This window comes from Marmota marmota, unplaced genomic scaffold (assembly GCF_001458135.2).
Source record: "Marmota marmota marmota unplaced genomic scaffold, marMar, whole genome shotgun sequence".
NCBI classification, from domain to species: domain Eukaryota; kingdom Metazoa; phylum Chordata; class Mammalia; order Rodentia; family Sciuridae; genus Marmota; species Marmota marmota.
Window position 1 is genome coordinate 1,614,892 of NW_025999894.1, and position 16,605 is coordinate 1,631,496.

Sequence of the window (16,605 nt, forward strand, 5' to 3'; positions counted from 1 at the left end):
TGGTCACCTGCTGAGGCTGGGGCCTGATGTCCAGGGGGCCAGCTGTAGGACAGGAAGTGGCCACACTGGTGGAGAAAGAGGGTTCCCCTGTGGCCACCTCTGTAGTCCTTGCAGTGACTCCTGACCCCACTCTCAGGGTCACCTGAGCCCCACCTGGCACATGCCCCACCCTTCCAGGGCCTGCCCGTCACCCATTTGGTTGGCAGCTCAGGTGGGCACCCCCTGTGGACACTGCGTGTCCAGTGGCTAGGTGGCAACTCTGGGGGATGACAGCGTCTTCTCCCCAACCAGACTGGGGTGGCCAGGGGCACGCCCACACAGCACCACCCTCACGTCTGCAGACTCCTCCGGCTGGACCCAGAGGAAAGGGACAGCGAGGAGTGTCCTGGGAGTGCTGGGGTGGGGGGAAGGTGCCCAGGGGTGAGGATGTGGCCACAGCCGGGAGAACCACCGAGTGCCTTTCCCGTGAGGCCTGGACCGCGGTGCCACCTCAGCCCTGGGACGATCCAGAGGAAGGGCCTGCCTGGCCGGGAACCTCAAGGGATATCCAGCCCTGCCCCGCCCCCCAGGAGCCCACAGCCTGCCCCTTCCCCATGAGGACGAGGATGAGGGTGGAAAGAGACCTGGAGGGGGTGCCGGGGTCAGGGGGTCTTTATTGGTGAGTGTGGGCACAGAGGGGACGGAGGGGCGGGGGGCTCAGTGGCCACACGGCAGCATGTCCAGGGCCCCCGAGGCAGTGGTTTCCAAGGCACTGGAGCAGCCCACGCTGGGCACAGCAGGAGCAGTGGCCCAGCACCACTCTCCCAGAGCGGGCTGCGTCCTCGCAGTGGGCAGGCCCTTGGCAGAGCCGCTGGGGACCCGTCAGCTCCTCCGGTGAGACCTGGAGGCCTTCTGCCGGTAGATCTCCGCGGTGAACGGCCTGTGGAGCAGGGAGGGCTTCAGTCGGCTGGCCAGGCACCACAGCCCTGCCCCACCCGAACTCAAACTGCCCTGCCCCCAGTGCCAACGGGACCAGGTCCTTACTGTCACCCAGAGCTGCTGGGAGCCTTCAGAGTGTGGGAGAAGCCACATGGGTCCAGGGCCGCCTGCCCATGTGCCTGGGTCTCGCAGGCCCTAGACGCGACCCCTCTGAGCTTCCCAACCTGTGACTGGCGTGGCCCAGTGGGCAGAAGCCGCAGAGCTTGCCTGGGCACAGGGAAAGGCCGATCACACTGACCCCTGCCCTGCCGGCCCCTACTCACTCCTCATACAGGATGGCCACCATGTAGACAAGGGCCACCATCACCGTCAGCAGCAGGCCCGTGGGACTGGCGTGTCTGTGGGGACAGATGCATGGTCAGTGGGGTCCAGCCGCCTCCTGCTACCACAGCAGGTGCTCGGCTGACACTGGGACCACTGGGGACAAACGAGCTGAGCTATTCCTGAGCCCAGCTTCCTGAGCTGGACTTCCCAGTGCCCCATCCTCAGGGTCCTGAGTCCTGACCGTCTCTCCATCGGCCTCTCCTGGATGGCTGGGTCCTCTTGGGGTGGAGCCTGCACCCCTTCTTTGTCTCAGGCCAGGCTGGAGCTCAGGACACTGGGGGAGCCTGTTCTCTTGTGCCCAGGAGATTCTTCTGGGGCAGAAAACGCTCCCCCCACCGACCAGGGACAATGTTGTTAGAAAAGAAGAATTTTCTAGAAAGCTAGTCTGGGCCCTCCAGAACACACAGCCCGCTGGCAGTTCCTGCCACCTGAGCCCCAGGCCCTGCCCACAGGTGCAGCCCCTAAAGCCACGGCCCTGAACGCTCTGGCTATGGGGGGAGGAGGCTCCACTTCCTCCCCACCCCAGCCCTGGCCAGGCCACCTGGGTGGTAGGTAGGCAGCCTTGCCCGCGCAGGCCCAGCTGAAGCCCCCATCCTGGCCCGGAGGTTGTACAGCCCCAGGCAACGCGTGCAGTGGGCCCAGGCCTGGCCAGAGCATCTGTCACAGGCTCTCTGCTGGTGACCAGCCTCTGACCTTGCTGTGCCGACGAGCGCTGGCAGCTTGTTAGTGACGGCATTGAGGAGCCTCTGAGCATCTGCCTCAGGTTTCCAGAAATAGCTGCTGTCAAGCTGTCCCCCAAGCTATTTCTACAGTTACCTCTGATCCCACCAGCTCCCGCAGTGGCCGGACTGCTGCGTCCAGATCAGCGGGAGAGAGATGAGGGCTTGCTGGTGAGGCACAGTCGGGGCCCAGGAGGAGGCAGTGGGCAACACTAGCCAGGCCTCAGGCTCTCCTTGGCTGCCCTCCAGCCAGCCAGCACAGGCTCCCTGGGTGGGGGCAGCCCCAAAGCAGAGGTCCCTGCAGGGACTCTCTGCCCCTCCCACTCCCTGGCACCTGGACCTCACAAGTCTGTCCGTCTGGGAGCTCTGGGAGGAGACAGAGCAGATGCAGATACAACAAAATCCTGAGCCCAGGCTCCAGTGCTGGGCCCAGGGTCCAGTGGCATCCTCTCTGCGGGCACTGAGGAGGACAGAACCCCGGCCTTGCACGACATGGAATGAGAAGCCTGCCTGACCCCACAGCTCAGCCCCCACCTCTGCCACTGTCCCTCACTGCCACATGGAGATGTGACACCAGAGACGTTTTCGGGGTAGACATGGAGTCTGCCCACCTGGGCTTCCCTCCCTGCCCCACGACAGTCTTCTAGAACGAGCAGAGCCTCTCAGCACACACTAGGCATCCCGGGGAATGGGGAGGCTGGCAGGAGCAGGCTGACCGGCCCCAGGGTGCACCTCTGGTGGCCCCAAGCTTGTGGTATCCCCAGGACTGATTCTTTACTGCTCAGGACAAAGCTCCCTAGGAGCCCCTGTGACCAGGGGTGGATGTGGCCTGGCAGCTTCTGTGAGCAGCGGGTCCCTGAGCTGAACTCTCTAATCTCAGCTTGTGTCTTCCCAGAGAATCAGGTCCCCAGAGGTCAGCAGGGCTCTAAAGTAGGACTCTTCGTCTCCTCTGCCCCACCACTCACAGAGGACGTTTTTGGGGTACAGACTTGGAACTTGGAATGGTGGAAGGCCCGGGGGCTGGAGTCTAGCCCTCCCCATCCTAGCAGGGGTGGCTTTCGGCCTCTCTTGCACTGTGAGAGGGCCACAGGGAACCCTGTGATGGTCACCTGTTCCTCCTGGCTGAAGAGCCACTCTGTCTCCTGCTAGGCTCAGGGAGAAACCTGGTCCTTGGCCATGGTCCCCGTCTCACAGGGTCCTACAGGCCGTGATTGACTTTGGAGGGGAGGGCTAGCTGGTTGGGATGACCCCAGATAGACCTGCCTTGGCCAAGTCTCCTTGCCTGTGAACAGGCCCAGGCTCATTCACATGAGTCACCTGTTTGGGGCTCAGCCCGTAGGAAAGCTCTCCCCTGGCCACCAGCTGACTGCAAGCCACCACAGGAGGGTGCACAGTTCCCTCCTGCCGCTCTGGGGCCGGGGGCGGGCCTGCCCTCAGTCTGTTTCCCCACCTGTTGTGGGAGGGGCTGGACTGATCCGTCTTCACTTCCTTCCATGATTCCAAAATGAAACAGACCCCAGCACCCAAAGGAGTCACTGGAGTGGCCCCAGGGAGGGACTTGGAAAGCCCTTTAAAAGCCTTCCCCAGCCTCAGGTCAAGACCCCGAGGGTAAGGCCCCCTGGCAGCCACTCCACCCGGCAGAGAGGCAGGTGGGACACCCCGACTTTGCACCTCAGACCTGCAGTGTGAGCAGGATGCCACCCCTTCTCAGACCTCAGCCAGCACCACAAAACAGGCCCCCACTGCCCCCAGGGCAGAGATGGCCCCAGGGCCTATGGGTGAAGTGGGGAAGGGTGTGGTGGGATTTGGGGGTGGGACAGTCCCGTTAGCCCAGAGGGGAAAAGATATGCACTCTTAAACCCCTTCTTCTTCTCATCTCCTCCAATTTTTCCCATCTGAGGTCACCCTAGGTCCAGCTTGGCCTCCTGACACCTTAACATGGAGATGCCAGTCCTGCTCTGCAGACAAGGGACAGAGGAACCCAGCCCCTGTTGGAGGGTTGCTGAGATGGCGTCCTGGAGAGAACAGGGGCTCTACACCATGTCCAGCCTCACGTCCCTCAGGAACCCCTCATCCTGGTCCACCAGGTGCCATGCCTGGGTGCTCAGCCATGGGGCCCTGGTGGATGGATGGGCTGTGGGTGTCCTGGAAGCGGTCCTGCTGAGCCATCGTCTGGCAGATGGGTAATGGCTCGTCTCTAATGAGCCCTTGCCTCTCCTCAACGCTGTGTGGCTGACGTCCTTGGAGGCAGCTCTCAGGTGTTATGTGTTCCAGGGTGACTTTCACTCTGGGCACCAGACAGCTGGGGACATGTGTATGGGTGCTTCCCTTGGAGACAAGGGCCACTGATTGCTAATTCCAGCACAGGGGGTTTGGAGAACAGAGGGGCCCCCACGGGCCAGGAGGTTTCCCTAGCAGAGGGAGCACCTTAAGGTGGGTTTGGAAGGCCTGACCAGGGGTGGAGCGGGGGATCTGGGCAGGAGCAGCAGCAGTGTGTGTGTGTGTGTGTGTGTGTGTGTGTGTGCACGCGCTGGCCCTAGAGGGGTGTCGGTGTGTCAGGGAATCGGGAGGCTGCCAGCAGAACCCGGGGAAGAGGGCCTGTCTCACTCTGAGCTCTTCCTCAGGGTCCTTGGATCCTCTGTGTGCTGAGTGAGTCTGATGACAGGCCCCTTATCAAAGTCCACTGCCCAGGTCCAGGCAAGAGGGGCTGTGCTGAAGGCAAGTGGGAGGGACGGTCCTCAGGTGAGCTTATAGGGCTGGGGACCATGTGGTTTGGGTGTGGGTGAGGGCAGGGTGGCTCCCAGCCAGACCCGCAAGCCCCTTCTAGCTTCTTGTCACTGACCCTAGCGGCTGTGATCTCAGGAGGGAACATCTTGCTCCTGACATCCACTCTGCGGGATCTAATCTTTTGGGGTCCTTCTGGTTTCTGAGAACACCTACAACATTCTAGACAAGTAATTTTCAAATGTTAAATAAAAGCAGCAAAGATGCTTCCTACAAAAATCTCTCCAAAAACGGAAGAAAATGGACTGATCTGAGCTGCCAGGCAGGAGCGGGGAGGGCACGGTTTGCAGAAGCAGGCAGAGGGCCCACAGTACAGCCTCCTTCACCACAGGGTCTTGTTAGTGCCCACACTGACCATGGCAGACTGAGATCCTGGGCCCACTTGCACTGGCACCAGGTGGCTCTCTGTGGGAGGAGGGCATCTGACCGCACAGGTTGGGACCAGCTCCCCTGTCAGGAGCGCCCTGGAGGACATAGGGGTTTTGGTCAGCCAGGGCTGGCTCTGTGCCCCTGGGCAGCTCATGTGGCCCCTCTGGCATGTGGGACCAGCACATTGCTTGGGGATTTCTCAGCCCTAATGTGCTAATTCAGGGCTCAGCAAACACCAGCCCCAAGACAGAGAACACTTTTTACATTTTTAAACAGGTGAAAGAATCCAAAGAATATTTCATGACACATGAAAATGACCTGAAATTCCAACTTCAGTGTCCACACATGAAGCTGTGTGGCCCACACCCACTGTTCCCCATGTCTCTGCACATACTTGTGCTACAGGGCACAACTGAGTGGCTATGCCCTGCCTGTGGCCCTGAACTCCCTGGCCCTTTAAAAGGAAGCTCACCAAACCCTGTTCTGGGAGGTTGTTCCTGTTGCCACAGATAAGAAACTCCTAAGAAATCAGAACCCAGATGCCCTTGGCTCCCTGAATGACCTCCCCCTCCGGGGCCCAGCAGGTGGGGCACAGGCTGGTACTCACAGGACGGCCCAGCCCAGGTAGTTGGCCGTGCTCCCCCAGTACATGGGGTTGTCCACGATGTTGAAGGGGAATGTGGTCACTCTTGCCTCCTTGAGGATCCCAAAGTAATCACCTGTGGATGAGGCAGGGCAGGATGGGAGGGTCACCGGGCCATTTATGTCCCCTGGACTTACCATTCCTGAGGAAGGTAAGACAGGGCCCTGCCATCAGGGGCACAGGTTCAGCACACACAGCCATCAGAGGGCCCCCCACAAGCTGCAGATGCTTTGGAGGGTGCGAGGCCCCAGGGTCTGGGTTGCTGAGCCCCACCCCACATCAGCACCTGCTCAGCCCTCTATCTCCGAGCTCCCCCATACTGGCCTTGCACTTCTTCCTTGCCTCTGTGACTTTGCAAGTGCTGTCCCCTCTTGGGAACATGCCTTTCCCTGCTCTTGGTATTAAGCCTTGGGCATTTCTTTTCATAGAGCAGGGAAAGGCATGTTCCCAAGAGGGGACAGCACTTGCAAAGTCACAGAGGCAAGGAAGNCCCCCCCCCCACCCTGGCCAACTGCTCTCCCTCGGGGGAAGACAGGGGCCACCTCAGGCTTCTTGCAGGACTGCTCTGGGCAGGAAGAAGTGACCGAGGGATCACAGGCACGGCAGTCATCACAGGCTCCGTACTGCGGTTCAATAAAGGACGCCCCGCGCCCTCCCCACCTCCTCTCCCAGACATCCTGCCTTTGTTTCCTGCCAGTCTGGGGGAGACAGAGCTTCATCTCCACCAGAAAGTAGGGCAGCAGCATGACAAGGAGAAGCCATCAGTAGGAGGGGCCTGGGAGGCACAGTGCAGCCCATTGTTGGGGACAAAGAGTGCAGGGGGCCTGAGGAGCCACCAGAAGACTGCTGGGAGCCTCTTTCTTCCCAGGAAGTGGGAAGTGGGGCAGTGGGGCCTGGAGGCAGGTGGTGGGGAGAGGCTCTTCAGGCTCCTTCCTGAGGAAGTGACCGCCTTGGCCTACATCCAGCGCCTGTTGGGTCCCTCTAGCATTTCTAGGCCACATCTTCTGGGGAGGTCCGTCCCAAAGCTGCAGTCACCCAGCACTCTGCCTGGCTCTTCTAACTGTCCACCCACGGCAGCCTCAGGGTGTCCTTCCTCCTCCCCAGGACTCCATCAGCCCTCGGTCTGCAGCCATCGTGTCCATATCCACCCAAGCCTCCACCACTGCGGGGTGCTAACCTCTGAACAGCGCTGCACCCCATCCTCCAGTAGCCCCAGGCACTCCCTACCCCCAGGTCCAGGCAGAGCCCTCCTGGTCTTCCTGCCCCCAGCATGGTGAGGACCACTTCCTGACCCAGGGTTCCCGACCTCCAGTCTCAGTCCCACCAGTCCCTGCTCCTCCATATGGGTCCCCTTCCCTGCTCCCAGCTCCCTCAGAATGAAGCCTCGCTTAGCCCCATGCATGACGGGGTCCTCCGCCTGACCTCCAGTCCTGCCCTGGCTGTGCCCCTATACAGCTGTGTCCTGCTGCCCTGTCAGCCCCCCATTCCTCTGTCCTAAGGCCTTGTCTTCTCCTGCCTGCACCTGCAGACCCAGATGCACAGCTCCCCTCTCCCAGGGTCCCCATCTCTGCTCTTGTAGGGCGGCTCCCTGCAGCGCCTGCCTGGGCAGGAAGCACAGAACCAAGGGCAGTGCTGCCCACTCCTGCTGTCCCAGCAAGGCCCTGCCCAGGCAGCCAGAAAAGCAGGGCTCAGTGCCATCTGATCCCTTTGGGCCTAGCTAGTCCTGAACACACAGTCACACAGAGTTTGGGGCTGGTTCCTGGGGACAAGGCCAAGGTGGATGGGGCGCTCTGCACAGGGATGCCAGGCAAGCTGGCAGGACCCCATGGACTGCCACCAGGCCCTGCAGAAGACTGAGGCCCAGAGTCTGCATCTGGCCAGGGGCTGGAGAGGGAGGAAGGACCACGTTAGGTAGAGCCTGCATGTGGGAGGAGCTCCCTCTATGGACGGGCAGCTGCCAGCCTCCCTCTGCCCCTGCCCCAGCCTCCTCCTGCTGGTTTTGCCCTCAGCTCCCAGGTTTCCAAGGAGCTGGAAGCTGCTGTTATCATGGCAGGGAGTGGATGTCTGGCCAGGCCAGCACTGGGCACCCATTCCCAAAGTACAAGAGCCATAGGGACTGAAGAATGAAAAAGAGACAATGCCCCTCCACCCTGCACCCCACCCTAGGCCTGTGCCAGCCCTACTGGTGGCCCAAACACAACAAGCCAAGACCCCATCTGGCCTGGCAGCCAAGCATTCTGGGAGCTCCCCAGGGCTAGCAGGGCATGGCTGTGACCGTGCACCCAAGAAGAGTTACCACTGCTTCTGTCCATGCCAACAGGACCCCAGGGGGCCTTCTGTGAGGTAAATGTGGGCCCTGCTCAGGGCAGCAGGGAGAGCCCTCATTGCCCCCCCAGGAGGCACAAGTCCACTGTCCAGGAGTCAGATGAGATAGTAGAGCCCAACCCCCCCCCCCCTTTTTAGCCATGGACAGGCCAAACCCAGAGGTGGTGGTGGAGCTGGGAGTCAGCTGGGTCCCTGGTGCTTCCCAGGGAATGTCACAGATGGCAGGTGACAGCCACGGGGCCCCACTCATCCTTGGACCCCAGTGTACCTGCTCAAGCTCACCCAGTCCTGGGTCTTACCTAGAAAGGTTCCGGTGAATCCAAGTGCAAAGAAGCTGGACAGCACAAACAAGGTGCCCACGCCCAGGAGCACCAGGCCCAAGCAGAAGGCGGCGGGGTTATCCAGGCCCTCCATCTTGGGTTGGCGCAGCATGGCCTGTGTGAAGCTGCGGGGCAGGGGACAGAGAGCACGTCACAGCACTGGGACAGGTTCCCTGACGTCCTTGATTCTGCTCCATGACTCTCAGAAGGTAGTCAGCCTGGGAGTCACACACTCGGTGCCTGCTGCAGGTGGGGTCCAGGCCACCTTGAGAGTCCTGACTGCCACAGGAGGGGACAGGAACAGGGGCCCAGGCTGCCAGAGATTTTGATTTTTCTAGAAGCCAGAAATCCTGACCTGCATATGAAATAGCCCACATTTTAGAAATAGGTCACTCATGACAACCATCTGGGACTCTGTGCAGGCAGCTGGTTCAACCCCAGGACCACTGGTCTGTGAGCTCTGGTCCTGGCCCTGAGCAGCTCGTACTCTGGAGGAAGGTGAGCCTCAAAAGAGAAAAGGTACACGTGCCAAGCAGGCGGCCCAGCAGGCCCAGCACCTGACTGCCCTCTCCTGGCACAGGCCACATGAGGTCTTGGGCACCATTCTCCCAGCACCCCCGTGCACTGAGCCTGGGGTGGGCTCCGCACTGCCCATTTGACTCCCAAGACCCCTGTATAGGCCAGGCCACACCCAGGCAGCTAACTTGAATTTTAGGGCACCTCAATGGCTTCTTAGTGTCCTCTTCCACCCCCCCCCCCAGTTCTCCGTTGGCCTTCCTTTGGAGCTCCACTATTGAAGGCCTTACACAAAGGCTGTGGGATAACCAGAAAGGGGGTGGCTGTGATGGCCTGTCAGTGGGTTAGGGTGGGTTCTTCAGTGGGACTCTCCTTTCCTGGAGTGGAAGACCTAGAGCCAGTGGGGAACAGGCCCCGATAGGAAGGAGTGGGCACTGCACGTTAGACCAGAGGCACACCCAAAGGAAAGGACGTGTGTGGGCATGCACGTGTGGGATCCAAACTGGCATTTCCCGTTTCCCCATGATCATGACATTCAGGACAGACATGAAGATCTGCTGCTCACCCACAGCAACTTACACTCACTCTGTGCCGGACACCTTCCAGCAAGGCAGCTCACCTCCCCACCCCCATCCCCGATCCATCCATCCATCAACCACCCACCTAACCCTTCAACATCCACCCATCCACCTAATCATATATCCACCCATCCACGCATTGACCATCCATCCGTCAATCATCCATCCATCCATCCATCCATCCGTCAACCATCCATCCATCCATCACCCATCTATCCGCATACCTACCCACCAGTGCACTCACCCACCTACCCATCCCCTCTGCACCCAAGCACCCGTCCAGTCATCTGTGCACTCTTGTCTATGCATCACTGAGTGTCTTGCTTGCCAGGCTCTTTCGGCAGAACACATTTGCTGTCACTCACTCCAGCAGTGACAGCAGACTGCTGTGGCACTATCCTTAGGCTGCACTGCACGCTGTCTCCCTAGACTTCTTTCCTCAGCTAGACTTTCTGGCACCCAATACAAGAAGGCATAGTAGGTGGGCCAGAGAAGGAGGGCCTGTCACCCACACCATAGCAGAGGCTGCAGGTGACCTGTGAGCAGCAGCACATGGTCAGGTCAGGACAGACCCAGCCTGGTCACGCTGCCCACACTCTCAGTTCTCCACCCACTACCCTTCCTCAGCCCTTCTGCTGCCCGAGCTCAGGGTCACCCTGCAGCTCCAGGCTGAGCCACTGGAATTGGTGCAGGGTCAGAGCTGCCATGGAGCCAGGAAGCATCACCCACACCCAATGTTGTGAGGGGAGGCCATACCCATGTCCCCCACCCTCTGGGCAGTCCTGGGACCCAAGCCCACCCTCAGCCTGCAGGCCTAGCTTCTGAGGCCACCAGGTTTTGTCACCACCAGCCTTGGCAACCCCCACATTGTCCAAGCAGATAGGAAGGGCACAGAGAGGACCAGGCACCAGCAGGACTGAGCCCTGCCTGGGTCTCCCACAGGCACCCATGGGGGCCGTGGGTGATGCTAAGGGTCTGGGTTGCTCTGACCGCCCAGCCTCCAGGCTCAGTCCACCCGAGCCCAGGGGCAGTGAGGCTCGTGGGGCTCCCTCTGGGCAGCCCTGGGCTGCGCGCCTTGAGTCTCTGGGGGTCACCAGTGGGCTCCTGAGAGAAGAGGGGATGGGGCTCCAGACAGGGGAGTCCCAGCCTCAGCCTGCCCCTCTGAGAACTGGTGACCCTCCCCTGCTCCCTCGCATGAAGCTTCTGCTGCATGAGTGCCAGGGGACACTGTGAGGAGTGCCGGGAAGGTCAAGTTGCCAGAGGGCTGTGCCAGCTTGGGGCAGTGGTGTAGGGTGCAGGAGGGAAGGGATCCTGAAGCCCAGCTATGAAGGAAGAAGGGGTCCCGGGGAAGGGGGTGGACAGGGGGAGCACTCCAGATAAAGGACTGGCCGGCCGGGTGCCTTGGGGCTGGAGCAGACACAGGGTGGGATGCGCAGAGAGGTGAGGGGCCTAGTGTTGTCTGGAATGGATTCTGGGCGCGTACGGTGGAAGAGCAGAACAGACACCAGTCAGATCATGCAACACTGGGTGAGTCACTAGGGCAGAGTCGAGGGGGCCAGGAGGCCAGAGGGGCACTCTGGAGGGGGACCTTACTGTGACTGACTCCTTTCTGCCCAGGGGCAGAGAACAAGGCCACTCACTGCTGGGCCTGTTTCACACTCTTGGTGGGTCATCTTGAAGGTTCCTCATCCAGGGGAAGCTTCTGGGCCAGTGAATGGGCAGTGACGGGCTGCCCCAGTCCCCTCCTGGGCTGGCTAATGGTTCCTGGGCCTGTGGTTGCAGCCCAGGGCTGCCAGCAGGAAGATCGACCTCCCTTCAGATGCTGGGATGAGGCCAGAGCTCCCCCCAGAGTGCCCTGGGATCACCGCTCCAAGAGTCCTCAGAGAAACCTGGCAGTCCTCCCCTCAGTGGTCTAATCTTGGCTCAGCCAGCCTTGAACACGCTGTGACACAAGTGGCGGGCTTACTGGAATCGATGCCCAATTAGGCGAGCGGTGTTCCAGCCCCTCCAGTAAGCCAGGAAAGCACAGTCCATCCCACCCATAGAATTAACAGAGGGACAAGGAGCTCGGTGGCTGTGCGCTCTGCGGCAGAATGGGGTAATAGGAGCAATTTCCTTTGGAAATATTCTGCACAGGGATGGGGGTGAACAGAGATTTATTCATGCGCCTTGGGTTCTATTTTTAAAACATGGATTGAGCTTCTGGTCACCAATGTGACCTGAGGCTGACTGTATTCTGCTTCCCTGAAATCCAGGAAACCTGGGGTATACGTGGGAGAGGGGCATCGGGAGCCCGGGGGATCATACCAGGTCACAGGCAACTGGCCACCTAGTGTCCACAGCCCCAAGGCAGACCTGTCCCCTGCTCCCATCTGAAACTGACAAAAAAACACTTCCCTAACCTCAGTCATTAAGTGGGTCTCCGTGTTCACGTTGCTGGGTGGCATAAACTGGCACATACTTCATATTCTCCTTTATCTCAGGGCGAGATGAACTTGCTCTTCTCCTTAGACTAAGCAAGACAATCCATGAAATGAGCAATCTAATGGACTCATTTTCCTAACATGTACTAAAACAAAAATGGATTTGAACATGTAGTCCCCACAAAACCACCTGGGGACTTGAATTTAAGGCCAATGTGCTACACATCTACAGATCTGAGTGACAGGGCAGCTTTTCAAAGTGTTTCCAAAACCCACAGCAGCCCACAGAGACTCTCATGTTACAAAAAAAGAAACAGATGGGTCGGGGCCTGGATGGCAGGAGCCCAGGTGAACGGCTTCTCCTGCCTCCCCAGACCTGTGAACAGTGCAGAACACCGGCTGCCTAGGGGTGGAAAGCCAGTCCCCAGGGGTGTGGGGGGCTCTTCTTCCCACCATTCCAGCTGCAGAAGGCAGGCTCTCCCTGAGTCCTGGGCCCCACCTGACCTTGCCCAGGCTGAGATGCACACCCTCTTCTTTCCTGAGATCCAGGAAGTCTAACCCAGTTCCCCTTTCTGACCAGTTCTCCAGCTGCCTGCAAGGAAGTCCACTGGTGACTGCCAGAAGACCCCCTGGGCTTCCTGATGCTTTAACAACACGGCCACATCTCCTCCCAAGGCCACTGGCTGCCAGGCAAGACAGGCAGGAGGAGAGGCTGCAGACTCAGCCCTGCGAAGCCAGCTGTCCACACCACCCGGACCTCACAGGCCTTCTTCAGGAGCAATACGGTGGCCTCATAGAAGGCAGTGGCTCCAGGCTACCCAGGTCTGGCTGAGGCTGGCTGGCAGGGGGGAGGCCATGGGGAAGGGGTTTCAACAGATGCCCTGAGCCCATCAGGCCTCCCTCCCGATCACGCTCCACAGCCAGAGCAAACAAACCTGCACTAATTGCCCACTTGGGTCTGGACTTAGCACCATTAGCCTCCAGATGACAAGCCAGGTCATCCTGCCCCAGCCCTCCCCAGACCACCAGCTGGTGCAGACCAGCTGACAAAGTGGCCCCCTGGGACCCACCAGCAACTGCAGGGCCCTGGCCTCCCTCTGGGCAGGCAGGCGAGCTGACTGCACAGTGCCCCTTCAGACCTCCCTCTCTGTGACCTGGAGTCAGTTCAAGTGCACGTGTGTTCTCTTCACTCTGCGCAGCCCCCGGAGAACAACACACCGAGAGTGTCCAGAAAAGGCCAATCCATGGGGACAGAAGGAGGATGAGCAGGGGACTGGGCAGAGGGGGCGGGTACCTGCTTCATGACACTGGGACTTTCATTCGGGAACTGTACAAAAGAGGTGGTTGCACAATGCTGGGAACTAGTAAGTGCCACTGAGCCATGTACCTTAATATGGCAAACTGTCACGTGTGGTTTAATATATATCAGAATGCACAGGTCCAGGTGTGGGCCGAAGTGAGGCACTGGGAGGGGTGTTGCTGGATGCAAGGGGGCAGGAGCCCCCAGGCAGGAAGGGTCCTGAGCAGAGTTCCTCCCCAAAGCCCCCTCCCCACCCCTGCACCTGAGCCCACGTGCCACACACCAGCCAGTGTGGGGAGGGAGGAGCTGGCTGTCACTTAATGCAGCAGAGGCCAAGGAGGGGAGCAAGCAGGGCGGAAGGACAGGGGGATGCTGGGTCCCACAGAAGCTGAGGGTCTTCTGTGAAGATGGGGACCTACAGCAAATACCTGGAGGAAAACACGGGAGGGAGCAAGATCCAGTGCTGCCGCTGTCTCTTGACCCAGAAAATCGGAAGAGAAAACCAGTCTGTGGCTGCTCATGCACATCTTCTCTTACTTCTGAAATTTTCCTGGGTCAGCTGGACCAACCAGGAGAATAGTATGGACCTACCAGATGGGGACCCCAGGTTCAGCGGATGCTGACATGGAGAGGTCTGGAGAAAAGGGGGCCACAGTCTGCAAGAAAGTCCGAGAAAAAGCCAGACAGTCTCTGCCGGAACTTGCACGTCAGAGCTGAGCTCATGTGGGCTTGTAGCTCTCCAAGGCACACGCGGTGCTGTGGGGTCCTGGAGGAGGAGGGAGGATCCCAGCCGAGGGACCGGCGATGAGGGGTCCTTCCAGGTCTCTGCTAGCATCCCATGCTGGGAAGAAGGTGCCACATCCAGGCACAGCAGTGCCCCTCCACCCACTCCTCCATGGGGACCTGCTCACATGGAGGTCACTGCACCATTTGTTGATGTTGTTTTGATCTGTTTGTTGGTTTTTGATAGGATCTCACTATGTTGCCAGCCTCTGAGTAGCTGGGACTACAGGGTGTGCACCGTGGCACCAACTCACTGTGCCATCAGCTGGTCCCCTCCGCGAAAGCCACTCCACACGTCTCCACCATGCGCTCTCCTCATCAGCTTCACTGGGGGTCAGCTCTAGCCAGCTCCAAGGCCACTTCCCCAGCACCTGTGAGGTGGGACAGCCCTAGATCCCATATGGGCGCATGTGCACATGTCACACTCTTTCCCATCTGGATCCTTCCTGAAAGCAACTACCATTCCATTTCACAGATGAGTAAACCAAGGCTCAGAGAGGTGGCATGACCTACCTGGGCCCACTAGTTCATCAAGGGCAGAGCTGAGGCTGACCGGGCACCTGTCTCTTCCTCAGGCTGGCTCTGACTCAGCCAAGTGTGGCATCAAACCAGGAACACTCAGAACGGTTCAAGAAATGAACAAACCGCAGTGAGATGCCACCTCACACTCATTAGGATGGCCATGATCGAAAAGGCAGAGTAACCGTCTCAGCAAGAGTGTGGTGAAAGTTGGAATGAACGAACGATGGTGCAGCCCCTACGGAAAACTAGCAGTTCCTCAAAAAAAACTAAGCATAGTTTCACTGTATGACCCAGCAATTCCACTCCTAGGAACTGACCCAGAAGAACTTAAAATGGACCTCAAAGGTAGAAGTGACCCAGGCGAACAGAATGTGATCTCTCTTGACCCTGAATGCTGTTCAGACTTAAACGGAAGGAAATTCTGACGCCTGTTACAACACGGATACAACTTGAGGACGTTGACAAAACAAGCTGCCGCTTCCACCTGGGTGGCACGACTCAGAACAGAAAGCAGAATGCAGGCGGTATTGGGTACAACATTGTGAATATATTTAATGTCACTGAATTGTACTTTTAAAATTTTTAAAGTAAGCTGCCACCAAGGGTTGGCTGCACTCTGTCCCCTGCACACCCCAAGCCAACTGGTCCCAAAGCCATCTGTCGTTGCTGAGGGATGACAAAGAGAGGCTGGAGTCAGGCACCTGGAGGTCACACTGCTGCTTTTCCTGGGCCTCTTCCTGACCCTGTTGGTCCCCCACCTAACTCAGGAACTCCTTCCTTCTCTGCCTCTGAGTCCAACCCCCATTTTGGAGCCAGGAGGCCAAGATCTTAGAAGTCTAGGACTCCGGAATGGGTCCTGGGCAGTAGTTTGCAAAATTTGTTTAGCTACTACCAGAGAGAAGGAGCCACTAGGGTGCACCTCCTCCTTCCCTCACTCCCTCACCGAGGGCCTGGGTGTCTGCATACCCGTGGGAAAGGCTTGTTTGTGGAGGAAAAGAAAGGGCAAAAACATTAAGTAGTTTTGCTGGACTTGGGCGGCCCCTTGTAGCAGCTGGCTTCCTGAACCAGGCAGTGGCTGGGGAAGGGGAGGAGGGAGGGAGCAGGTCACCGTGGTCTCCCCAGCAGAGCTTTCAGGGAGCAATGGGCCCCACTGGGGGAGGAGGGTAATTTGCAGCCCAGACAGCCCAAACCAGCTTGGCCGCCAGCCTGAGCTGAGGACTCCCTCACCCAGGGAGCAGACACAAAGGGCCTCTGTCTGGGGTCAGCCGCTGAACTGTCCACAGCTGTCCTGGGCCCCACGGGCAGCCAGCCAGCTCCTACCCCTTCCTGTTCTCTCCCTCCCTGGCACCCTAGCAAGGCCTCCTCCAGAAGTGGGAGCACCCAACTGAAGAGTGTAGATGAGTGAGATTCGCTCAGGGAGGCAAGGAAGCCCTTGCACACCCCAAAACCAACCCGGGCCGCCTGTTCCCAAGCCTCCCACGGCTCTCTGTTTCCCACCACACTGAGGTGCGGATAGACCCCACTTTACTCACCCAAGCTTCCCCCACTCTTGGCTCAGACCACCCCCACTGAGGAACTTGGGTGAACATATGCTATGCCGTGGCATTCAGTGGACATTTACTTTCAGAGTGGCAGAGGCCTGGGAGGAACTCAAGGGACACGGGCAGGGCTGGGTGATGTTAAATATGGCACAACCTCGCTGGGAGTTGTAAGCGGAGAAGAATGAGAAGGACCTGCACGTGTTGCTATGGCACGGCCTCCACCAAGTTCTGCCCTGTGAAGCCAGCCACATGCAGGACAGCACACAGGGGTTCCAAGGGGAAGCAGATATCACCTCCTAAAGGACAGCCAAGGCAAGGGGAACAGGATCCCCTGGAGAGGGAGGGGTCAGTGTTGGGCATCCTCTAGCGCTGTTGTATCAGACTGGCTGTTTTAGTACGCGGTTTCTTTTTGGCTGAGAGGTACATACAAGGGCTGTTCAACCTTGTCCCAGCAGCAGGAAGGGACTCCATGTTTATTGC

The 16,605-nt window shown here is 59.1% G+C and overlaps 1 protein-coding gene across 4 annotated transcripts in view; it reads right to left on the minus strand.

Moving 5' to 3' along the window:
* Positions 1 to 633: 633 nt before the first annotated feature.
* The window catches only part of Pemt (phosphatidylethanolamine N-methyltransferase), an 81,246-nt gene continuing 65,274 nt past the window's right edge, over positions 634 to 16,605 (minus strand). For all 4 annotated transcript variants that reach the window (XM_048796376.1, XM_015503465.2, XM_048796371.1 and 1 more), the window contains 4 exons: positions 8,442 to 8,587; positions 5,782 to 5,893; positions 1,242 to 1,316; positions 634 to 919 (listed from right to left, as the gene is read on the minus strand). In XM_048796376.1, the coding sequence (XP_048652333.1) occupies positions 862 to 919; positions 1,242 to 1,316; positions 5,782 to 5,893; positions 8,442 to 8,587 (391 nt within the window). In that variant the 3' untranslated portion in view covers positions 634 to 861. The remainder of the gene's footprint in view (positions 920 to 1,241; positions 1,317 to 5,781; positions 5,894 to 8,441; positions 8,588 to 16,605) is intronic.